Source organism: Schistocerca serialis, chromosome 10 (genome assembly GCF_023864345.2).
Source record: "Schistocerca serialis cubense isolate TAMUIC-IGC-003099 chromosome 10, iqSchSeri2.2, whole genome shotgun sequence".
In the NCBI taxonomy this organism is placed as follows: domain Eukaryota; kingdom Metazoa; phylum Arthropoda; class Insecta; order Orthoptera; family Acrididae; genus Schistocerca; species Schistocerca serialis.
Genome location: NC_064647.1, coordinates 146,607,485 through 146,634,066, shown reverse-complemented (window position 1 = coordinate 146,634,066; position 26,582 = coordinate 146,607,485). Strand labels below are relative to the sequence as shown.

The window sequence follows — 26,582 nt, the reverse complement described above, 5'->3', positions numbered from 1 at the left end:
TATGGTCTACTTCATTAACTGCAGCTTTTGTTTCAACAATTGAGTGCATAGTATAATGATACTACGTAATGTGCTAATGCAGTTACTATTTATCATAAAGCCTCTTTCCTTACTACATTTTGCTGCATAACATAAAAGCACAGTAATCTGGATTTTAAGATTTATTTATGCTTAATTCTGTAGGAAAGATTTTGCACAATTACTTAAAGAGGGCATTTCTTTTAAGTTATGTGGTTCTTGGATTGATGATAAGTTCAATCAGACCTAGAAAATCAATAGCTGAACTGAACAAGCTAGAGCTGTATTTTTTAACATGAGATTCTTTTTTTACCAACCATAATATATCTTGCAGCTGAGACTCCAAATGATAAAATGTTTTGTAATCCCAGTACTTTTTTACGGAAAGAAGGCATGGCAACAATGAAGAAAGTGGAGACATTCAAAATGTGACTATGTTAACAAGTGTGAAAATATCCTGGACACGAAGCAGTTTTACTGCAAATTAATAACAATAAGGAATTGAGGAAAACAATCAAAACCATAAAACTACAACATACTTGGCCATATCATGAGAGAAGAAAGGTACAATACTCTCATAATGGAAGGAAAAGGCGTAAAGAAAAGATCGATAGGAAGACAATGAACACTGTGACTGCAGAATGTTAGATGTGATTCAGGTGTGTGCCCAACAACTGTTTAGATAAACATATTCAAGAACATTATTAGCTAGAATGACAACTAACCTTTGAAGAGGGACAGCAAATTACGAAGAAGAACAGAGGCATTTAAACATTCATTCTTCCTGTACCCCATATGTGAGTGGAAAAATAAGCAGCCCCAGTAAGTGGTAAAATGGGAGGTACCCTCTGTTGTGCACTTCACAGTGGTTTACAGAGTAGATGCAGATGACTTGTCTGCAGCCTTGCTACATGCTGGTATCCAAAATATGGGTGCCAAAACCTTACAGAGCATCACTGTAGTAGTGCTTACAACCAGCTTGGGCACTGCAACATTACCTACAGCATATGGCAAAATGTAGTACATACACTCCTGGAAATGGAAAAAAGAACACATTGACACCGGTGTGTCAGACCCACCATACTTGCTCCGGACACTGCGAGAGGGCTGTACAAGCAATGATCACACGCACGGCACAGCGGACACACCAGGAACCGCGGTGTTGGCCGTCGAATGGCGCTAGCTGCGCAGCATTTGTGCACCGCCGCCGTCAGTGTCAGCCAGTTTGCCGTGGCATACGGAGCTCCATCGCAGTCTTTAACACTGGTAGCATGCCGCGACAGCGTGGACGTGAACCGTATGAGCAGTTGACGGACTTTGAGCGAGGGCGTATAGTGGGCATGCGGGAGGCCGGGTGGACGTACCGCCGAATTGCTCAACACGTGGGGCGTGAGGTCTCCACAGTACATCGATGTTGTCGCCAGTGGTCGGCGGAAGGTGCACGTGCCCGTCGACCTGGGGCCGGACCGCAGCGACGCACGGATGCACGCCAAGACCGTAGGATCCTACGCAGTGCCGTAGGGGACCGCACCGCCACTTCCCAGCAAATTAGGGACACTGTTGCTCCTGGGGTATCGGCGAGGACCATTCGCAACCGTCTCCATGAAGCTGGGCTACGGTCCCGCACACCGTTAGGCCGTCTTCCGCTCACGCCCCAACATCGTGCAGCCCGCCTCCAGTGGTGTCGCGACAGGCGTGAATGGAAGGACGAATGGAGACGTGTCGTCTTCAGCGATGAGAGTCGCTTCTGCCTTGGTGCCAATGATGGTCGTATGCGTGTTTGGCGCCGTGCAGGTGAGCGCCACAATCAGGACTGCATACGACCGAGGCACACAGGGCCAACACCCGGCATCATGGTGTGGGGAGCGATCTCCTACACTGGCCGTACACCACTGGTGATCGTCGAGGGGACACTGAATAGTGCACGGTACATCCAAACCGTCATCGAACCCATCGTTCTACCATTCCTAGACCGGCAAGGAAACTTGCTGTTCCAACAGGACAATGCACGTCCGCATGTATCCCGTGCCACCCAACGTGCTCTAGAAGGTGTAAGTCAACTACCCTGGCCAGCAAGATCTCCGGATCTGTCCCCCATTGAGCATGTTTGGGACTGGATGAAGCGTCGTCTCACGCGGTCTGCACGTCCAGCACGAACGCTGGTCCAACTGAGGCGCCAGGTGGAAATGGCATGGCAAGCCGTTCCACAGGACTACATCCAGCATCTCTACGATCGTCTCCATGGGAGAATAGCAGCCTGCATTGCTGCGAAAGGTGGATATACACTGTACTAGTGCCGACATTGTGCATGCTCTGTTGCCTGTGTCTATGTGCCTGTGGTTCTGTCAGTGTGATCATGTGATGTATCTGACCCCAGGAATGTGTCAATAAAGTTTCCCCTTCCTGGGACAATGAATTCACGGTGTTCTTATTTCAATTTCCAGGAGTGTATATACAAAATATATGTGGCACTATCATTTTTAAGCTAACACTAAATGGAAACACTGAAGTGTGGTGCATATGCAGAAAATCTGTCGCACTTTCTGCAAGAGATCTGACATAATGGAAACGTAATCACAGAGTACTGTATTCAAAGTTACTTTGCAGTGGTCGACTGTGGTATAATAGTCCAGAAAATTTTTAACATTTCATGTTACGTGTGTAATTTGTCATGTTCAGAAGCTACACTGTTCCTGCCAACTAAGCCCTAATCCGATTCCACTGGGCCTCCATAAGTTGCGAGTCAGACTTGATCTTCAAACCTTTTTTTTGGCAGAATAGATGATCTTCAGATTCCTAAGTTTACAGCTGAGTGAATACAACCACTTTGCCCACAATATTTTGCCAGCTTTTCCTGCATTTTCCCTCACGTGTGTTGGGTGTAAGCCTCACAGGTCTGCTACAGGTGACACAGGCCTCCAAAAACGAGAAGTGTACAGCAGACAAAAGGCAGAACAGTTGGACTCAAAGCAAAAGCAATATCAGTGTCACCCCCATCTCTATACAGTGGCATGCGACTACAAAGGTGAGAGCACTGAGAGTGATGGAGCATACCGTGTGTTGCCAAAGTTGTCTCCATCTCTGTTCCACCTCCCACTCTCCACCCATGACCTTCTCCGTTAAGTGACAAACCAGGCATAACGTCACTTTGGGGCCACTGTTTCTGCTTTTGACTCTACCAGGAAAAATTGATTTTCTCAGAAAATGATTGCGATCACTTTTTAACTCAATACTGTCTTGTTTGCTTTATTATTATTATTATTGTGGTGGTTGTTGTTATTGTTATCTTCTATCCAAAAACAGGTTTGATGCATTTTTTCGCACTATTCTATCCAGTACAAGCCTCTTAATCTCTGCATAACTACTACAATCTCCATCCATTTGAACCTGCTTACTGTGTTCATCCCTTGGTCTCCCTCTACAATATTTACCCCCCCCCCCTTCCCCCCACACACACACCTCACTCCATTACTAAATTGATGAATCTTCACATCTTAGGATGTGTCCATCAACTGATACCTTCTTCTCCAACTTGATTCATTACCTGCTCATGAGTTACTCAGTCTAACCATTAAATCTTGAGCATTCAAAATTAGCACCACATTTCAAAAGCTTCTGTTCTCTTCTTATCTGAACTGCTTGTCATCCACATTTCCCTTCCACATGTGGCAACTCTCCTAATACCTTCAGAAAAGATTTCCTAACGTAAAAATTTATATTAGATGTTAACAAATTCCTCTTTTCAAAATCGCTTCCATTACTATTGCCAGTCTGCATTTTATATCCTTCCTACTTCGACCATCATGAGTTTTTCTGCTGCCGAAAAAAGTAGTACTCGTCTACTACTTTACTAAGGTAACTCTGTCAGCATCATGTGATTTTAATTCAACTACATTCCAACACCCATGTTTTACTTTTGTTGATGTTCATCTCATAATCTTCTTTCAGAACACCATCCATTCTCTTCAATAGCTGTTCCAAGCCCTTTGCTGTATCTGACTGAATTACAACGTCATCGGCAAACCACAAAGTTTTTATCTCTTCTTGCTGAACTTTAATTCTCTTTCCAAATTTTCCCTTTCTTTTATTTTTATTTTTTTACTGATTGCTCAGTGTACAGACTGGTTAACACAGGGGATAGGCTATAACATTGTCGCATTGCTTTCTCAATCACTGCTTCCCTTTCACACCCTTTGCCATTTATAATTGTGGTCTGGTTTCTGTGCCCATATTTTATTTCTGCTTCCTTCATAAATTCAAAACGTATTCCAGGAAACACTGTCAAAAGCTTTCTTTAAATCTACAAATGCTTTAAACATCAGTTTGCCTTCTTCAGTCTTTTGTAAGATAAATCATAGGAGCAATATTGCATTGTATGTTCCCACACTTCTCCAGAATCCAAACTGATTTTCCTCGGGGTGGCTTAGTGCTTCCTTTAACCCACCCATAATGAACACTACAGTAGCTAAATATCTCCACCATATCTAAACTAACACAGTAAATGACTCTAAACGCTCCATGTGCACCACAAAGTGTGCACTATACTCAAGACCTAGTATAATGACGAGCGTTACATGGCACAGTGCTACTTGCCACTGTGTATTACCCCACCACCTGCCTTCCTACTTGCTCACGAATATAGCAGCAGCAGTGAAGTAAAGTATCAGCCGTGCGCACAAAATGGTCAGCATTATTATGCAGGTACCTATATCTGAGACAATTTAATAAAGGAGGCAAGTGAGATTAGAGTGTTGGATAATTTAACTAACAGCAACAGAGTGTTAATCTTAGTAAATTTTGGGAGGTGGCACTAAATTTGCTTACAAAAATCACATCTATCAGCTACAGACAACACCCCAAGAGAGCACATCAATTGTTATGACATTGACAACACCAAAATACAGTCTCCATTACAAAAAACTGGTATAAACTACATCCTATGCAGTTTGCAGTTTATCGAGATCCAAACAGCAAGCAACTGAGATTTTCGATTGATACACTAAAGTATGATTAGTAGGGAAGCTGTCAGAATCTTGCAGGGAAAAAATGATAACATTCAGATACGGACCTGGAGTGCTGCTGATTATCACTCTCCATTTGTCTCCGCAGTAGGAAGTGCACACAATAGGTGGCCTAAAAACGTACATCTGTCTGCCACCCACAACACTGCAGTTATAGGGGAACCTCCACTGGACTCTTTCAACCCGTTACGCAACTGGACATGGCAGGCAGGCACGGAAAGCCACTTGCATTATTTTTACACCACCTTATTAACACCCTCTTCGATTACCTGATTAAGCTTTAAAATAGTAGTGGCTTGAAAACAGTTATGACTACGAATGAAAAGGGTTCAACACCAATAATGTGGCAAAGAAGTCATTGAGATATTCAACACAATGCTTACAAAGCTCCAGGGGCTGGTACTTGACACGATTTGACTTTCCTGTACAAGGCAACTCCACCTTTCGTAAAATTTTGTTGTATAATAGTGTGATATTAACCTTTAACTCCAAAGACACATCCAATCAATTTCCCATAGTTCAAAATGATGTTCCGATAATGCTGGAACGTGTCTACAAATACAACATTTAACCATTCACTTCTCAGCACTGAAATTTGTAGGTTCATCCCTTGTATTTAATATTCTGTTGACAATGATGTCCAAGATGGGGTACACACTTAAACTGGACAAGATGAGGAAGAGATGTATCCTTGGTTTAGGGAAACCATACAAAACCTTTTTATTTTAAGAGACTCCTAATGTTTTGGCAGTATATAGTGAAGCAAACACTATTTGTTGTCCAAGCTGTGTTGTTTTGCTTTCCTACACATTCCTTCAAATGAGAGCACTAGTATTATTGTAGCTCTGTCCTTTGATAGCAAAGATCTAATGAAAACAATGTTTTGCTCAGATCGACCACTGGTTTAGCAGTAATGTGGTTCCAGCATTAAGCTAAGCAACTAACTTAAAGCCAAATCCAACAGAAGTAGACTGACATGTATGATATGATGTAGTGAGGTGTGATCTCACCCATATTTGGTTGGTTTGTGGGAATAAAGGGACCAGACTGCTACGGTCATCGGTCCCTTTCACCCATATTTGATTTCCCTATTTTCCTGAGGAACTTCCCAAGTTTTGCATTTACTGTTCAACGGAATCCTTCAAACAGAGCTTGTGAAACTACCTGAAAAGTAACATTGGTCAGTTAATTGTCTGATGTCATCAACTGTGAGGGTGATGTTGAGTTGGAGCTGTACACAGTATTTTGAAAAAGAGCCAAATTCACAGATTACATTACTCACCCCTTCACTAGACTTCAGATTATAAGAAACATGGTATTCACCTCTAGAACAGATGTGAAGCTGCCCAGATGTTTCTCTGGTGTGGCTACAATGCAATACGACTTTTGTAGCCTTCCCCCTCCCCCTCCCCCATTCCCCCGTGCTACAGTTAGACTGCCCCTCAATTTATGTAGTCTGAAAAGTTTTGGCAATCTCAAAAATATTTATATTCTGTTGCAGGGGTTCATATACAGCAGACACTCAGAGACTAGCATATCCCTCAAAATAATAAACTAACCACCTATCTTGCACGAATCACTAGCAAGATGCACAACTGACAAAACTAGCCACCATTTCTTTGATTTTTATTCTCAATACATGATAAAGAGAGATTTTGACCTGGCTAGTTTCATTCACTTCAGACACTTGTGACTTCACATGCATGTTTGGGAGGGCTTGAAGTCATCTTGAATGAGAAAGAGCAACTACGCATGTGGCTGCCAGATGACTATCACAGCAGTTGCTAGACAAACAGTTGTGAGTTTGGAATACTTGCCATTCCTACAAATACAGGAAAAAATACATCTTTTTCAAATGATGCACAATACACAGACCCACACCTAACCCCCCCCCCCCCCCCCACACACACACAGAGATATATACGATATCTCACACTTTCTTCAACTGTGACATGATATAGACATATAGTTTTGTGGTTATAATGATACGGTGGCTTGAACAATACTTTTCTTAGTTGCTTATTACTTAGAGGCATATGATGGCTTCTGAGTGTCGGCAGTATGTGAACATCTCCAAATACTTTTGAAATTTTTGGACAAAGTGGTATAAAGATTGGCAACTTGTTTTAAATGTTCAAAAACGTACATTTCTTGAAAACAGTAGCTCCTAGCAAACATGATTTCTACTGCAAAATTAAACTGCAGTGCATTAAATTTCATACAAAAAAGTCCTATTCACTTTCTCCTGCAAGACTAATAATTTCTGCATTGCAGGGGATGGGAAAAATTGTGAATTATTAAAAATATTGTTCCGACACAATAAAATTATTGTTTATTTGTAAATGAAGTGGGTGAAGAGACGTATAAGGGATAAATTGTGTTCTGGGGGTGTAACAGCGTGAAGCGGGGATCTGAGGAGTAGAACCGTGAGGGAAGGTAGGTAACCCGATTGTGTTCATGTACTTCCCTCCTTCAAAGGTCTGCAAACAGAAGACTGAACAGGTGGTTAAGTGATTCCCCACACTTATCTACCCCACTATGTCATAAGAAGCATTTACAGGATATCACGCAAAGTTACACTGACACTCCACAGCGCACCTTATGAAGCACTGGGGACGCATTGCAAAGACGTGCCTGGGGGTATTTATATTCCACAAAATACATTAACACAACATGGAATGCACATATGTACTAATAATGCTACCACAAGTAATGCATATGGACAGAATCTATGTAAATCTCTGCACACTGTTGTGCACTGCTAGAGAGGAAACTGTTACTTTGTCATCCTGTACGGCAGCTATGATCTTCTTCCGAAAAAGGCAATTTCCTACACTGCGAGTACGGCTTGGTTTTCAGCTTACAGACAGGCTACATCTCCCCAGCAGTCTGTCCAGTTCTCCTATGTGGATTGACAAAATAACTTCACTGAGCTCGCATTTATGCAGTGGAGTTATTTTAGTTTTATTAAATGAGTCCTTTTTGCCCGTGTTAAGTGGGCTATTATGTAAAATACATACATTAATTTGTTAAGTGTGATACTGTCAGTGGCCTACGTAGTGCTGGTGGGAAAGGGATTGAATTGGTAAATAAGATACATTGCTGCTGTCAATCGATGAGAGCATATTGTAAAGCCACATAATTCTGGAGGGACTGGATTGGTAAATACAACACCTTGCTGCTGTCTATTGATGATTGTGTATTGTAAAGCCAGGTAATTATGCTGTAGTCACTTGTTGGTGAATTAATGAATGACCAGAAAGTTAGTGCACTTCTCTTGCCATTAATTGTGTTACTAATAGGTTACATAATTTTCTTCTGTTCAGGAGTTGCAGGCAGGCATAGAGTGTGCTGCACTGGGTGGAGCCACTTACACACATACACAGTATATCTTTCAAGATGGGTGTGAATCTGTCTGATGGAATGGGACTGATTACGTTCAAGTCTAGAACAGTACCGTAATCTGTTGTAGTACACTTTCTGACTTGCACTGAAACATCTGAAGTTCTGTAACATCTAGGTGACCAATTCCTGTTGCAGAAGAGGTCAATTTAAGCCTCTGGGCCTCTTCAGATGTGAGAGCAGAGGCTGTGGTTATGCATTTGATGCGCCTCATGCTGTGAAACGTACTCCAGACAGTGACAATGGAGACAATGAAATCAACATTGTCGAACACATATTGACAGCATGTTACAATTGGGGCAGGCTCTGCAGTGCGGTAGGCAGCTGACAGCTATGCTTTCTTACATAACAGTTCACTTAACAACTGCAAATAAGTACTTATTCAAATTGAAAATAACTCCGGCACTACATATGCTCAGTGAAGTTATTCTGTCTACTCTTATAAGAGAACCAGACAGGAAATGCTGAGAAGGTATAGTCAGCCTGCAAAATGAAAAACAAGCTGCGTGCGTGACGGGGAACTTTGCCTTTCCCGGAATGCTTCAGTTACTATACAGGTTGCTAGAATCAATTTCCCCTCTGACAGTGTAAATTCGGTCCAAATGTGTTTCTTGTTTTAGTGTTGTTAGTAACTCATTTCTGCATTCCATGTATCATTAATGCATTGTATAGAAAATAAACATTCCCTGGGCATATCTGCACACTGCATCACCAGAGATTCCTAAGGTGTGCTATGGACAGTTGGTGTAACTTTGTGAGACATACTGTACTTGCTTTTTGTGAAGTAGAGGGTAGGTGGAGTGGGGAATCAGCTGCTCAATCTTCAATTTGCAGACCTATGAAACAGGAAAGCATAAACACAATCCTGTCACCTACCTTACCTCATGCTTCTACCACACACATCATCTCTCCCTTTCATCCTGTCACACCCCCAGAAGACAATTTATCCCTTAATATGGCTCTACTGCACTTACTTGTGGTACACACATTTAGTATTTGTTTTTAACCGATTTAATTTAAAGATAAACAATTTAAAGAAAAAAACAATGAAAATAAATAGCTCAAAATATGTACTCATACGGCATACAGAAATATGCTTTTAGGCCACATGACAGGTAACCAGCAGTGGCTCTGATTTGCCTGAAATGATTTAGAAAAACAACAGAAAACCTAAATCAATATGGCGAGAGAGAGAGACAGAGAGAGAGAGAGAGAGAGAGAGAGAGAGAGAGAGAGAGAGAGAAATCTCCATCCTCCCAAATATAAGGTGTCTTAACAACTGTACTGCCTCATTCAGTTGGCCCGTACTGTGCAATGTTCTCTTATTTACACAACAATTTTCTCTAGGTAACTTCTATTTTGAAATACAGTTTTGTTCTTCACGGCTGCACACATTAAGAAGTACTTGCTGTCGACTCCTGGTATATTTTAATATTGTGCATTTTCATTTTATGTACTGTGTATGATACTGTTCAGCTCAAAAATTGAAATTTAACATGTTTCGTGCATAACACGGGTGATGTATGCTCAAAATTGACATTTCTCACCTAATGCCATGATCAAATATTCCGCATGTCTTTACAGCACCCGCGTTTCTAATGTTTCATTGCTTATACATTAGTATCTATTGTGGATGCTAGTCAGTTGTATCCTGATGATGCCCCAAAAAGCTGAAAATTGCTTAATAATAAACAAATTAATGCAACAAAAATGCAGCTTTTTTCAACTTTAAATATAAAATTGTTCTCCTAAGAAGTGATGGAAGAATCCATAAATGTGTATCTTTTCAACTGAGATCATCAATTTCTGGAAGCATGGGAAAGGAAATCAGCTGTGCTGTGCACTTTTCAAAGAACCATCCCCAAACCTGGCTCCAAGTGATTTACAGATATTACAGAAAACCTTTATCTGGACAGCCAAGGAGAAAGATTCGAAGTGCCGTACTTCCAAACACAAATCCACCTTCTTACCACTTTGCGATCTCTCTTGATCCAGATGGTCCAGTGTTGCCCGTGTTCTTTCACAAAAGCACTGTTGATAAACAAGAAATAAGGGAGACAGTTCTCAGAGATGTATACATCATACGGTACTGTCAGCTAAGATTTAATATATCAGCCAGATGAATCACTCGACACTGTTGCCCACACACAACAGCTGCCTGGCAACGGAGCCGACAAACACCTGTGCAGTTTGGGGTCAAGGAAAGCCATGGGGCACTCCCACAGTCTCTATTGTGTGTCCAAACAGGTAACAGACCTGACGTTGACTGACAGTAATACTGTAAGGTCATAGTGAATGCAGATATCTGCAGATCAAAATGTGCTTTTTAATGGCAGAGGTGACAAACGGACACATTTGCAGGACACAGGATGTCAACACTCTAAGGATGAGACAAAACTTGTCGAGCAACAAAATACCTTCTAGCAATGACTTTGTTGCCGGTTGTGTGAGAATTTTGTGTGGTACACAACAGGTAAGTAAGAACATGAGCTGGCCAAATGGGTGCACGGTCATGTCCAGGGAATGTAGAATGCTGGGGAACAGATCCTTTCAGTGTGGGACAGTTAACTTTGAGACAGCAGATTATACACTTCCTGATGAGATTTGATAATAGAGACTTCATCTAGAATCACCGCAGAAGAGACATCGATGACGACATCGATGAGGCTTGGCTTTCGAGCACTGCTGCCGCTAATGCCAAACATCCAGCTCCAGTTGTTGTCATAATATGAGATACACACCATCCGCTACATCTACTCTGCCAGCAGCCTAACTGTTGTTCAGAAAATGAGTTAAACTGCAGCACTCCCGTCGTGCAGTGAAGACAATCATATCCGGCAGCATACTCGTGAAGAGCATAAACATATAAGACGCCAGGAAAATCTATGGAAACACAATCCTGAGAGCTTTTTGCTATTGGTAATGGACAAATTACTGTTTTCTTCCATTTGTTAAATGGAAACAGGTCAAGTATTTTGAAACAGATATTTATTAAGTATTTATAATCATGCCACAAAATACTTCTATCCATTAAAATAAATTTTTGTGACAATATGATTACAATCTTGCTGCTGGCAGTCCCAACTCATTCATGCAGTATGCAAATGCTGCACTCAAGTGCATCTGAAATAAATGATAATTTAATAGAAACGTGTGAGCTTTTGGAGCCAGTGGCTGTTTCTTTTAACAGAAGTTTTGAATGGAAAGGAAGAGGGATGAAGGAAAAGTACTGGTGAGGTTCAGGAAATGGAAAGAGTTGCCGAGAAGTCACTCAGAACCCCAGGTCAGGAAGATTTACTGGATGGGATAGTAAGGTCTTCTCATGTTTTAAATCCCATCAGTCCTTTTCCTTCATCCCTCTTCCTTTCTCTCCAACCTCTGCCAGGAGGAGAAGCAACAGACTCCAAAAGTTCACACATTTACACATCTTTTGTATGTATTTTGCTTGCTGCCATTTGCTGAGTAGGTAAAACATATTGTACGTTTCACAAATGAGATTGAAGTGTTGTGTATAGTGAACAGCATTTTGCGTTATTCATTAAAATTGTGGGGGGAGGGGGACGAGAGGGAGGGGAGGGGGTAAGAGAAAAAGAGAAAGAGAAAGAGAGAGAGAGAGAGAGAGAGAGAGAGAGAGAGAAGACAGGGTAGGGGATCTCAATTCCACAACATGGTTTACTAATCTTGTATAGTATTAAAGAAGTTGCTGAGCTTATTGGTTGGTTGGTTTAAACGAGGAGGAAAGGGACCAAACTACGAGGTCATTGCTCCCTTGTTCCTAATAACGCAATGCCACAAGTGTGAGAATAAAGCAGACAAGACATACAACACAAAACAGAAAGAAAGGAAAGACCACAAGAACGAATAAAAGGCAACGGACACTAAATGGAACAAAAGAGGACAAGAGAAGAACAGAGAGATGCAAGAAACAGTTAGAAGAGAGTAAAACGAGGAAGCAGATTACAGTGGCTGGCCGACCACGGAAATAAAAAGGAAAAGCCAGCCACTCTGCAACACATTAAACCCTCCACCCTAAAAGCACTATGGTGGAGGACACAGAGGGACAAAGGAAATGCATTAAATCTCAGATTGAATGATAAAACCCACCCTCATGGATGAAAGGCAAAACCAAATCAACCGATGAGGCGTTGTCTGCTAAAATCAACAACATGTCCGGCAACCGAAGATGAAGTTGCAGGGCAGCCAAAGAAGGACAGAGCAGAAGAATATGGGCCACTGTCAACTGGGTGCTGCACCAACACTGAGGTGGGTCTTCACGGCGCAAGAGGCAGCCATGGGTCGCCCAGGCATGGTCAATACAGAGCCGGCAGAGAACCACGGAGCCCTGTGAGAGGCCCCCATCATGGACTTCCATACATTTGTGGTCCCCTTAATGGCTCACAGTTTGTTGTGCGTACTGAGATTTTGACGTTCCGTCTCCCAAAGCTGAACAACGTTGCAGCGTAATAACGAACACAGGTCAGTTGTGGGGATGCCCATCTCCAGAAGTGGTTTCTGTGTAGGCTGCTTGGCCAGCAAGTTCATTTCCTGGGATTCCAACATGACCAATGAATGACTGGACTGTTCCAGGGCAAGGATGGACTCCTGGATGGACAGTACCAAAGGAAGACAAGGGTAGCACTGGTCGATAGTTTTCAGGGTGCTCAAGGAGTCAATTCATAAAAGAAAAGACTTCCCAGGGCATGAACGGAGATACTGAAGTGCACGAGAAATGGCCACCAGCTCTGCAGTGAATAGACTGCAGCCATCGGGTAAGGAATGCTGTTCAATATGGCCACCGTGAACGTAGGCAAAGCCAATGCGATCACCAGCTGTCGAGCCGCCGGTGTAAACCATTTCAGAGCCCCAGAATACGTCAAGAATCAAGAGGAAGTGTCGGCGAGGAGCCGCAGGGTTAACAAAGTCCTTAGGGCCATGTGAAAGGTTCAGACAAAGCTGGGACCGAGGCGTACACCATGGAGGCATACGTGAACGGACCGCAAGTAGAGATGGTAAAGGGAAAGACTCCAGTTCGGAGAGAAGGGACCACACGTGAACCACAATCATTAGCCCCGACCTGGGCCGCCGATGCGGGAGATGGACTGCCATGGGCGGAAAAGGAGATGGTAATTCGGATGCTCAGGAGCACTACAAAAGTGTGCTACATAACTGGTGAGCAGTTGTGCACTCCTGTTGCTAGTCGATGCTGAGCTTATTGTGCCAATCTGTCAGAGAGATCACTACCACTACAGTAACTTCCCTTCATTCCGTAAAATACAGAGGAGTGGTTTGTTATTCAATCCTGAAATTAGGAAAATAGAAAAAATGTCATGGAAAAACAAAGCTTTGATGGTGGCTTGTGAGTTGTGCCTGGACGAGTCAGTTCAAGAGAGGCAAAGGTCCCTGGTTTGTGACCCAGTCCACCATACAGTTTTGATATGGAAGCAAGTTTCAAATAATTGCTTGGATGGTGAACGGCACCAAATTGAACACCACTCCCTACATTTAATGTCAATGATGACTTTTCCATTTATCAGCAGCAAATAGTTCTATGGACAAGTGATGAGACTAAGACTTTCCTGGTTGAGCAGTAAAGTGTATTTGCACATTTCACACTTTATGTGTTTAGCTAGGTTCACCCCACTCTCCTCTTTGTCTTTCTCTCTTATGCAATACTTTGCAACTGGCCTAATGATCATCTCTAAATAAAAGATTATACCCCCATATGTTGGGCAGAACACAGATTTACACAGAATTTGTGAGGCCAGCAGACGTCTTCAAAAAGTCGTTCTAAGCAGATTACACAGCCTAACAGTTGTTTAATGATGGAATAAAAATGAAAAATAAACCATAATTTTTTAACAATTTTTGGTGCAGAACGCAACCAGCCGTGAATACTTTTAAGAAGTTCCAGGCCATTCCCATCTTGACATGGCTACACGTGTATTAGTACAGTATCAAAATCACCAGTAGAATGTCGTCTGCTACAGTAATTTGTTCTAGTGAATAGTGTTTTGTCTTGTTATGCTCCCTTAAATATTTCTAGGAGGAATCAGATAGTATTTAAAAAGTACAAGCTGCCCACACATTTCACAGTCAACAAGATGATACTCTTGCTCAAATAAATAAATAAATAATAAACAAATGAAAAACAAACAAACTGTAAATTATCATGAAAAATAGTATGAAGTGTCCCTGTGTCACAGGGATTTGTGGAATATGTGCATGCTGTTTACATATACACACTTTTTTGTGTGTCCTCACAGAAATGTAAATGGACTAAAATGAGGCAAAACACCTTCATTTCATGTATTAGGCAAATTGCCTGTTATGGTACCGATATCTTCTATAATTTTCCTATATTTCTTCTTCCAGTGCCTTTATAATTGAGAGCTCTTGCTAGAAGCCTTTCTCCACCTACGCCATTTACATCTTTCCTCCATTTTGTCATTTTGCTTTTATTTTTTTCATTTAGGCTACACATCTCTAACTGTGCGCTTATATCCTAATTTATTCTACTATCTTCTCTTGTAAGTCCTTCCAATCTTCTTACAAATCTCTTTTTTTGAACCTCTAGTCTATTTTCTTGGTGTCTTGTCCGTCACCCATGCTTCACTTCTACAAATAAGGGTTGGAGCTGCTACAGTTTTGTAAAACCTCAGAGTTCTTTTATTTTGCAAATTTAGTAGTATTGTTCCACATATACAAGTATATTTATTTAATTTTTGTTCCATGTCATGGTTGTATTCTTATGTGATGTCCAATCCTAGACACTTAAAATGTTTAACCCACTCCAAGATTTTATCATTCAAGACTACTTTCGATTTTACAGGTTGTATGCTCTGAAATCCATCATTTTATCTACAGAAAATTTTTGTTTGCATTCTGAGGCTATGTGCTATAACTCACAGATCCCATCTGAAGGTCGTACCTTTATTCCCTGTAATTAGTGTTAGGTCACCTGCGTACAGGGTTGCAAATACAACATTCTTATTTTACCCCTTTCTTTGTATCCATTGGTTTGTGATTATAGTTCCCATATCCATGGTATACAATTTATGTGTTTGTGTATAGACCCATAATAATATTTATGAGTTGAAAAGGATAATCTTGTTCAGCCATTATATTCCATAGCATTTCCCTGTTCACATTAACAAATGCCTTTTCATAATCTATAAAAGCAAGATGGCTTTCCCTATTGATTTCTCGTCTTCTTTTTTTTTTTTTTTTTTTTTTAATGCAAAATATTGGCAATACTTGATCATTTCTTTGTGAAACTTGATTGTTTTTCAGATATTAAGTTTTTCCATGATATTTTTTTGATCTTTCATAGGCTGATATCTCTAACCATTCATTACATAAGCAGATGACATTCTGCTCACGATTCTGATACTGTGCTACAACACAGTGTAGCCATATGAAGATGATCACAACGGCTCAAAACTGGTGAGGACAGTGAAATTACGTTTCTTAAAAGTATTTGTGACTAACTGCATTCTCCACCAACAATCCTTAATTGAATTACAACTGCAGTGTTCTACAAGATCCGCTATGGATAGAATAACAATAATATTTCTACGTTAGAGACTTCTACTTTTTATCAAACTGATTCTCATTTCAAGTACTATAAACATACTATACAATTTTCTAACTTTCACTATTGTTCCTTGAGATACTAATGGGTGACAAGAGTGATAACCTTACAGACATACCCAGAGTGTCAACATTACTGAGTAGCCAAAAGTATAGTGGGAGAGAGTACGGAAAAAAAAGAGAACTGGGAGATTCAGACTGTGTTTCTAGGCTATGAATAAGCCACCCTCCGCCACACACTCCTCCATGGAGGGCGCTACTGGCAGAATGATGCTGTGAATTGAAGTAAGGGTGAGCTCAGGCAAAACGAGAAACAAATATTAAGATTGAAGGTCCCATGAACAATGAGGTCATTACAGATGGAGTACAAACTCACACAGGGAAAGAATAAGAGAAGGAAATAGGCTGCCTGCATTTCATTCTCTTACTTACTTAACTGGCAATCGGAGACCTTGCAAATTTTGCACTGAACTTACATACTGCCTCCACCAAATGCTGTTCTGTGCACCTTCCATCCTGTTTCCTGTGATTCTACTTGTTGCATATCTTTTCAGTTGATCCTCCCGTCTTTTTCTCGGTCTTCCCTGTAAATGCTTTCCCTGACCTCCCCTACTTGTGGAATCCCTGCAACATGTCCAGCCCACTGCAGTCACTTAACCTTTGCTTTTTGTACAATACTGAGATGATTCCTCTGTTCCCTCCACCCTTTTTCTTCCTACACTGGCCCATAAATATTTCTTAAATCTTTCTTTCACACACTATCAGTTTTCTTTCACACACCATCAGTTTTCTTCTACTGCTCTCGATACTATTCGATGTTTCAATGCCGTAAAGCAACACTGGCACAATTATTACATTATTTGCCTTCATTTTAACTTTTGTTGACATTAGACCTTGATTTCATGATTGGTATTACTGGATAGTATTCCTACAGTAGAGGTATGATCCTAATTATTTAAAGTTCTCAACTACCTTCAGCTTCATCACCCCAACTTGTAAATCCCCACAGTGTTGTGGCTCATCCTCCTACTTAGTTCTATCACTTCTGTACATTACCCTTGAAAGTTAAAAAAATGATTTTTTTTAAATGAAACCTGTTGAACTTAAAAGTGGAAGCTCTCCTTCACAGGGAATATACTACTATTTGGAAGATGCAAAATTTGGTAAAAATTTTAAAATGCTGTATCTCGTGAACAGTTCTAGAGATTTTGTTAGAGGTTTTTTTATTTGACAGATAATTGCTTTATAATTACAATGGTATCCTCCGTTTGGACATATCTTCCCTTCTCTCCCTACTTTCATCAAATTATGGAAACCACAGAAAGTGGAAGACCAAGCAGAGGTCTGAATCCCCTATCACCTGAACCCAAGTTCAATGTCTTAAACTGATGGGCCATCCCGTATGGTAGGTGTCCTTGAACTGTCTTGTTACTGCAGGCATCATCCGTGTCACTTCAGAAAAGGGGTGGGGGATTTACATTCATAGTCTCAGATGTTATTGATGTCAAAATGAAGGACTAAGTAAAGAACGCGTATTTTTTGTTTTCTCCACAACAATTCCTGACCCAAGATACAGCCCTCCAAAGATAACACTGTACATACCATTTGGAAGATGCAAAATTTGGTAAAAATTTTAAAATGCTGTATCTCGTGAACAGTTCTAGAGATTTTGTTATAGGTTTTTTTATTTGACAGATAATTGCTTTATAATTACAATGGTATCCTCCGTTTGGACATATCTTTCAACGTTCTTTTACTGTCAACTTTTGAATTTTTTTTTATAATTTACAGTTTTTTTTCCAGAAATGCCAATACAGGAAAGTTTATTTTTTTCTGTTGATTAGTACCACGCAGTAGTATATTCCCTGTGAAGGAGAGCTTCCACTTTTAAGTTCAACAGGTTTCATTTTAAAAAAATCATTTTTTTAACTTTCAAGGGTAATGTACACTACATGATCAAAAGTATCTGGACATCTCCAAAAACATATGTTTTCCATATTAGGTGCAGTGTGCTGCCACCTACTGCCAGGTGCTCCATATCAGCGACCTCTGTAGTAATTAGACGTCATGAGAGAGCAGAATGGGGCGCTCCATGGAACTCATGGACTTTGAACAAGGTCAGGTGATTGGGTGTCACTTGTGTCATATGTCTGTACTTGAGATTTTCACACTCCTAAACATCCCTAGGTCCACTGTTTCTGATGAAGAATGGGCCGTCATTTCCCAAGAAACCTGCCAGTACCTGATTGAACGTATGCCTGCAAGAGTGGAAGCTCTCATCAAGGCTACACTTGCACTTCTTGTTGGTTTGCGTGGCACTATCACAGCACAGGTCTACATTGATGGTTTAAGCACCTTCTTGCTTCCCACTGTTGAAGAGTAATTCAGGGATGGCGATTGCATCTTTCAACACTGTTGAGCACCCGTTCATAATGCACGGCCTATGCCGAAGTGGCTACACGACAATAACATTCCTGTAATGGACTGGCCTGCACAGAGTCCTGACCTGAATCCTATAGAACACCTCTCGGATGTTTTGGAATGCCGACATCGTGCCAGGCCTCACCGAACGACATCGATACCTCTCCTCAGTGCAGCACTCCGTGTAGAATGGCCTGCCATTCCCCAAGAAACCTTCCAGCACTTGACTGAACATATGTCTGCGAGAAAGGAAGCTGTCATCAAGGCTAAGTGTGGGCCAACACCATATTGAATTCCAGCATTACCGACGGATCGCACCACAAACTTGTAAGTCATTTTCAGCCAGGTGTCCGGATACTTTTGATCACATGGTGTATGTCTTCACTGGAGTTGTTTCTTACTAAATTCTTTGTTACAATGTTTATTTCTATTGTCTTTGTTGCAGCTATTTCTTATCACTTTCTTTTTTGCAGCATTTATTTCTTTTGATTTTCATTGTTGCAGATATTTCTTACACTTCGTTGTAGTTTCTTGTCAGTTTCTTTGTTGTGGTTGTTCATTGCAGCTTTCTGTACTATAGTTGTTCAGTGTTAATTCGTTTACTGCAGAGGCTTCTAAGAAATCTGAGACCATCCAGTGAATTCTGTGTTTTCAGGAGGAATTTGCCAGTTGGCACTGTTGCATTGTATTTTGTGAAAAGAACTGTTTGAAATGTCTTCTGACTTGGGCCACAGGAATGTGAAGTGTGCTGACTATTTGCATAGCCATAAAAGAGTGATATATAAGACAAACAAAGGAACAGACTTTGATCAGGATGGAAATAAGTGTTCTCATTTGAAGACACTCTTCCAAAGCGAAGATGTTTCCAGTGACAGCTTTTTTGTGTTCTAAATGTTTTGACAGAACAACAACAATGATAGTACCTGAACAAGGTGAAGCCTCCCATGGTGCAGATGATGCAGATTTTGCATCAATAGAGGAAGAATTAAATACCCTGAATCAGTCAACTACAGATGTTAGTCTTGTTAAGAAACCGAGGTCAGTGAAGTTGTCATAAGCTCTTATGCATCACGAATGCGCCGAGAAATTACCAAAGCTATGGATGAATACACTACAGTAAAACTGACCACACTCTTCAAAGTAGAAATTACATCTTCAGAAGAAAATGAACCAAAGCACTCCTGCACCTCGTGTCAGGAATTTTTCACAAATATCAATCCACCTGTTGAATACTATGCATCCTACAGTGAACTGGTACAAGTTTAACTATTATCCCAGAGACATTTTGAAAGAAAACAATTTTGAAGCACTTTCCATCAGTATCAAAGTACATGGTAGAAAAATCAAGAAAAGTGAGGCCTGTAAAAGGAGACTTTGGAAGACCATATCCCTATTACGATCATCCTATAGAAGCAGTTCAAGTTCAAATGGTGCAGTCATTTTATCTGGAAGATAAATGGGACTGTTCTCGCCAGAGCGCTAACAAAAAAATACATTAGGCCTATAACTGTAACAGTTGAAGGCCAAAAAGTTGTAAAAGTGAAGAGGTACATGACTCGCAGTGTTAAAGAAACTTTTGCAGTTTATAAGTGCAACTATACAACTTCACATATTGGAAGATCAATATTTTATGCACTGTGACCTAAGTGGGTAGTTCCACACCCACCTAAAGATGTCTGTTTTGTGTGTACTGTGTGAATTTTGAACTTTGTATGGTAACTTTGAAGAACTTACTGGAGCTCATGATATATGACACCTTGGTTGGGCGAGTGAAGTCATTTGTAGTCTGTGACATAAAGCAAGAGACTTGTTTGTTCCAAGAATGTGGAGACTGCCTTTGAAAGGGAGGACTGTCTTTACAGGCACTTGTCCTGGAAGATGTAGGAGATAACTCTGCAGAAATTACATACACGACATGTGAGGAAAATAAACTAATTAAGAAAACTGTTGCCTTTGACAGTTTCATTGATGAACTGGGTAAATAGCCAGTGAAAGCAGGAACACACCAGCATCTGACAAAACTGCAACACACTGCAGAAGTGAGAGGGAGTGTACAGGCTGAAGAACTATGTTTAGTGCTTTACTGTGATGTTGCTGAGAACTGGTCTGTAATTCTCCCACAAGAAGTACAAGGGTATCATTGTAGTAATGACCAGCTTTTTTACAGGAGTGACGTATTTTCAAAACAGGAGCACAAGTATTGCAGTTATAAGTGACGACACAGGACATGACTCAGCACATGCTTCGTTAGCAATGTGTGAAATTCTTCAACTGCAAACAGAGGCAGAGAAAGTCATCATTATTTCTAATGCTGCTCCTAGCCATTTAAAAAAAAAAAACGTTACCAGCTGTTTGAATTGAGTAAGTCGCTTGTGCCAACTGACTGGGTATACAGTGCTACTGGTCACAGGAAGGGGCCTTGTGATTGTGTAGGAGACCTGCTGAAGCACCATGCTACAAAACAATCTTTCCAGACCAAATACAGCTTCAATTCAGAATGCTGAGGATTTTATGAGAGTTGTGAAATCTTACACATCCACAGTCCTCATTCTTTTGTACAAAGAAGAAAACGAAGAATTCTGTGAGCAGAAAAAAAAAGAATGGTCCAAACAAACTACTCCTGTGAAAGGAATTCATAAGACACATTTTTGGACTCAAAGTGATGGGCAACCATATTAAACGCACTTTAAAGAGCAAGAAAGAAGAAATTTCATTAGTTCAGCCAACACCTCACAAACAGCAGGATTATATTCAGATTCACAACTTGAGAAGGTGGATGTTTGTGGTGTGTGTGTGTGTGGGGGGGGGGGGGGGGGCTGTGACTGGTGGATTGCAGAGATATAGACACCAGTTACGAGAAACAAAACTGTAGTGAACTTTATGCTACCACATGGACCAGCTGCTGAATATAGGTTTCCAACTGAAGGACAGTAACAACGCCATCAGTGCTCACTTCCTGTTCACAATGTTTTGAAGATTTAAGTGCTACAGTTCCTATTGGTTCAACAGGAAGGCATCACTCTACATCAAAGGAAGATACTGAAGCAGTGGAACACATTTTTAGTTCATTGACTGGTTAATTTCAGTACATAACAGAGTGCACTGAAGTTGTATAAATTGAAACCTTTTAAGTCTTTGGACATTTCACATACATTTTGGAACCATTTGAAATACTTGAAAAATGAGTCTCTTGCTCATCTTCCAAAAGTGAAATTATGTTAAATATGGCTAAGTTTTGTTTTATGAGCCTCTTATGTGATAATGTAGTAACAAACCAGTTTTTATGTATGGCAAAAATTTTGATAGTTTATAAAAACCAGTTCAACGTAAAAGTGGAAGCTCTCCTTTTCAGGAAATGTAGTACTAAGGGTACTAATCACCACAAAAAAATCAAAATGTTATGGATTGGCATTTTTGAAAAAAATAAAAAAATAAATAAAAAAAGTTCCATAAATTATAAACAAAAAAGTTCTGAGCACTATAGTAAAAGAACTTGACAGATTAGTCCAAATGGAGTATTTCTTTGTAATCATAAAGCAATTATCTTTCAAATTAAAAAATAACCCTAGCCTGCCTGAATTGATATTGACTATTGTGTATGAAAATCAGTGGCTAGAAACAGGATTGTTTTTAGATACCCGATTTAAAATAGCAGGCACATGTCAATTCCTGCTTGACTACAGAGTGCAAGCTCCTTCTAGAACTCTTGATAGTTACTCTGAACAATATAACCTTGTTCCTAGAAACAGCAGCAGAGCTTAGAGTATCAATGTCAACAAATGAAAGTGTGTCAATGAATTACAATTTTTTTGTCTTAGTAACAAGTTTTTATTGCAGCCTCAATGTTGTTAAATTACTGTAGTGACAGGAGTTTTGTCCTTGAAAGCCATCAAATTTTTTCTGTGGAATGGTGCCTGACACACACAAAGAGAAGTTGAAACAGAGAGCCTTCAGAGCAACATGTGTTATGACATTTTGTGATCTTGAATATAGTTAAATTTGTGGACAGATGGTCCATCAGAACTTATAGGAGGAGAAACTCCCACTTCTTCCTTCTCAAAGCAGGAGTGTGCTTCCCAGCTTGGGTTTCGGGTAGCTTGGCATCTTTGACAAACCAATACACTTGTGAGTGGTGAAAAGGGCATTAAACTTCTATCTGCAGGAAACTTACTTTGTAAGAATACATTATAAACTTGTGTCTAAAAATAGTTTAAGGAGTACACATAAAAACTCAGTGAGTAGCTGATATGCTGAATCACTGAAAGGCACAAATAAGACGTTGCTAGCTTTGGGCAAATTCTTCTTCAGAAACACACACACACACACACACACACACACACACACACACACACACACAGAGAGAGAGAGAGAGAGAGAGAGAGAGAGAGAGAGAGAGAGCACACACTCCTGCACAGCTACATGGACTCAGCTGACTAAATCAAGCTAAGGTGAGGAACTGTGCTGGGTGGAGTAGGTGAAGAAAGGGGGGAGGGGAGGGGGGGAAGAGGGTAGGAGGTAGGCAGATGATGGCTGGGAGGGACTGGGAGTGCCAGCCACAACAGTGTAATTACACTGTCACAAAAATTTATTTCAACTAAGAAAAGTATTTTGGAGCACAACAATAAATACTAACAAAATTTATTTTACAAAATACTTGACCTCTTTCCACTACTACCAATGATATAAAGCCATAATATGGCCATTAACAATAGCAGAAAGCTCTCAGGTCATTACCAGGTATTTTAAATAGTGGCTGCTAAGTGATATAAAGAACTGGCAGTGAGAGTGCTGTAGTTGAAGTCATTTACTGTGTGACAGTCCAACTGCAGGCAGCATGGGTGTGGTACATGTCATATTAGCGCAGTTAGCACAGCTGGACATTTAAAAAAAATATATACACACGAGGGCAATTCCTACCCACCACCTTTCACACATTCCAATAAGAGAAATTCTTCTATGCAATTGGGTGACTAGGAGGGTGCTCCTTTGCAGCTGGTTCCTGGGGATAGTCTGAGGATGAGGGGCGTGTGTGGATATTATTCATAAACTTCTATGAAAGTCTCACAAGTCCTCTACGTCCAATAGAAACTGAAGAACACAACACAGCAGCATGTTCATTCAACAGCCAGCTACGATGCAACTATGAACATTATAACAATGTACATAATTTTAAAACTTTGGAGTGGAACCAGTCAACCAGAAATGTGAATTTAACAAAGACATACATGCTAGTAGTACCACACTTTTGAATAGCACTGGTTTTATGCCAGTAGATTATCAACTGTGGGCCCTCATGCTGTATTTTGTCTTTTGTATTGTGCAATTTGGGTAGAAGACACGTACACAAAGTTCTAGATGACTGAGAAGCTAGATATCTTCTTGATAGTACCCTACAGCATATTATGTAGGCCACTATATCATCAAATACTGTTCATTGCTCTCAGTGTAGTTGTTTATGGAAGGAGATGTAAAACAGGTAAAATAGTGATAAATGTAGGCAATTACCAAGCAAAGTGTATTACCAGTATCTGCAGTGAGACAGAGTGAAATGAATAATTACACTATTTTAAAGGATCTGCATTGACCATCACATTACAGCTGCAGTCTTAAATATATGTTACCAGTCTGTCTATTCATGACTGTCTACTTACGAAGTTATGACAACAAAATTTATAAACTCTGTAGGAAAAGTTAAACGACTATTGTCAGTGTCAATCAGGGGAATTTATTAGTCTGTAATAAGCAGGACAAAAAAATAAGCGTCTCAGTCCGCTACTTCCCATGATATGTTTCACTACTGTTTGTCCGCAACACTGCATACATAGCATCTGTATGTAAACAAATTCCAGTGACATATGTAGGCCTATGGCACTTTTAAAGGCTGCACAAAGAAACCAACTGGAGACTCATTACAAAAGGATAACCATCTTTCCGAATGCATTAAGAGTCTTTCCACTTAACTGTCTCCAATTCTGCATCACAATTCTCTGAACTTTATTTAAAGATATATGATAGCTTATGGAAATTATTTTCATGTCTAGTTTAACTGTCTCTTGGTTCAAACGTATTTCATGAGAGCAAATATTGTTATTTCAGAACTGTCAGCTAAAGTTACATATGGACCGAAACCCCTGAAAATTTTGGTTGTGATGACAGACTGATCTGTAGTGCAGTCTGAGGCCTAGGTTACGATGAAAGGTAACAATCTAGTTGTGAGTCAGCGAATTTGGTGAATGTGAAAGCACAAAATCTGATTGTAATAACATTTGACTGGTAGCAAATCTGTGCAATACTGAAAAATGCAAGGGGGAGGGGGGATGGGGGGGAGGACTTTCACTTAACTGTCTACACAATATGTGGTGTTTTCTCTGTGTACCTAGCCTTAAGCCATGTTCTGCAATTCAGTGTACATTAGAATATTTTCTTGGGTGAATATCATGTAGCCAGGTATGTACAATTGTCTCTCACACATCAAAGTTCAATAAAAACGTTGCTAAGCCTTCAGTATACTAGCTTCTTTTGATAATTAAAACCTCTTGACTCTTAAAAGCTGGGTTACCAAATTGTCAGGCTGAATTAATGCACAGAAAACTTTCTTGTTACCTGGAATACATCAGTATTTCATTACTACAATCCCCTCCCACCCCACACACACAATTTAGATGGGTGTTGCATTGATAGAGGAAAGGAACAATGGTTTCAGTGTAGCTATAAGCAGTTTCTTTCTGCAAAATTTAAAATTAAAAGTATTAAAAGAATAAATGTAAACTGTCATTGAACATTGGTGGTGTCATCTTATTTGAGGGCAGTAATTTTTAGGGATTAAAAGAACAATTAATAAAGTAAAATTTATTTTACAATACTTGTGGGCACAACTCAGAAATGGAACAAATGTATTATTACAGTGTAATGATCACAGTTAAGAGAATAGTGAAAGGGGAATGAGGGCAGTGCTGAACGTACCTGCATCACTACTCCGAGCGTCATTGCTGGATTCTGAGTGGCTTCCCAGTTCCGAGGACGCGGTACTTGACTGACTACAGTGTTCTGGGGGCTTTTTTGCTTTGTACTCTGTTATAAATACTGTAACATCGTTCACAGTGACCTCACTTGTCACGCCAGTAGTCCTGTCAATATTTTTGATCCGTGGCACGCTTTTCCTGGAGGCTTTCTCTGGGGTCCCGGATTTCTTCTCCGTTTTTTCTTTGGGAGGTGGGTCCTTCGTGCCTCCTTCTTTTGTCCCTCCCTCCTTTTTCGCGACTTTTGGCGCCGTCGACGTGTATTGTTGTGCAACTTGCTGGGCTACAAGCTGCGGATTTATCCTCGGTTTTCTGGTAGTGGTGCCCTTACGAACGTCGCACATTAGACACTTAAATGCCTCCGCGGTATTTCTGTAAGTGCACACGGAACAATCCCAGAAGTTCTCCTCCAACACTTTTGCTTGACGTTTGTTTCTTTGAGCTGATTTTTGGCTCGAAGACTTCAATTCCATGTTAGTAGTACCCAACTGTTTTAGGAAGTGATCTATCCGTTTTCAATTAATTTTTTGAGCGAATAGATGCTCACACTGTAGGGAAGTATCCGAAACACCGCTACACTCTTTTACTAGTGCATATTTCTGCCCATCTTACAGGTACACAGTATGTCCTCTAAGTTGTCCAGCTAACCAACCATTTAACAACAAAGCCCACCGCTTATGAAATTACTCAAATCTGTGAGGAGACGCTCGACAGCGTTGCCAAACGTAACAATACAGTTGGCAGAAGAGCAAGGATAAACATTGACACTTGCCAGTTCCAGAGATGTGATTCCAAATGAAGCCTTCACCGGGGGAGTATCTCGTGCCAGGCAAACTCTGGCTGCATTGGCGTTTCGGACTGGAAATTTAGCTAACTTGACCATACTCTCCTGTCATACGACAACACCAGGCTGCGTGTGCTCTACTGCTCTGTAAGTAGCAGTTAAGACGTGTACTATGCTTGCCTACTCACATATCATTTACTTATTCTCATTTCGCTTCCTTTTTTTGTTATTTTTTTGGTGCATCATTGTCATGGTGATGACTGTCTGTGTAAATAGTGTGCTATTCGCGCCCATCACCTTAATTTTTTTTAAAATCGAGAGTCATCA

The 26,582-nt window shown here is 40.5% G+C and overlaps 1 protein-coding gene across 1 annotated transcript in view; it reads right to left on the bottom strand.

Annotated features, from left to right (window-relative positions):
* LOC126424858 (YY1-associated factor 2) overlaps positions 1-26,207 on the bottom strand; it is a 37,107-nt gene extending 10,900 nt beyond the window's left edge. Inside the window, exon 1 of the mRNA XM_050087672.1 lies at positions 25,416-26,207. Within this exon, the coding sequence (XP_049943629.1) occupies positions 25,416-25,944 (529 nt within the window). The 5' untranslated portion in view covers positions 25,945-26,207. The remainder of the gene's footprint in view (positions 1-25,415) is intronic.
* Positions 26,208-26,582: the final 375 nt, after the last annotated feature.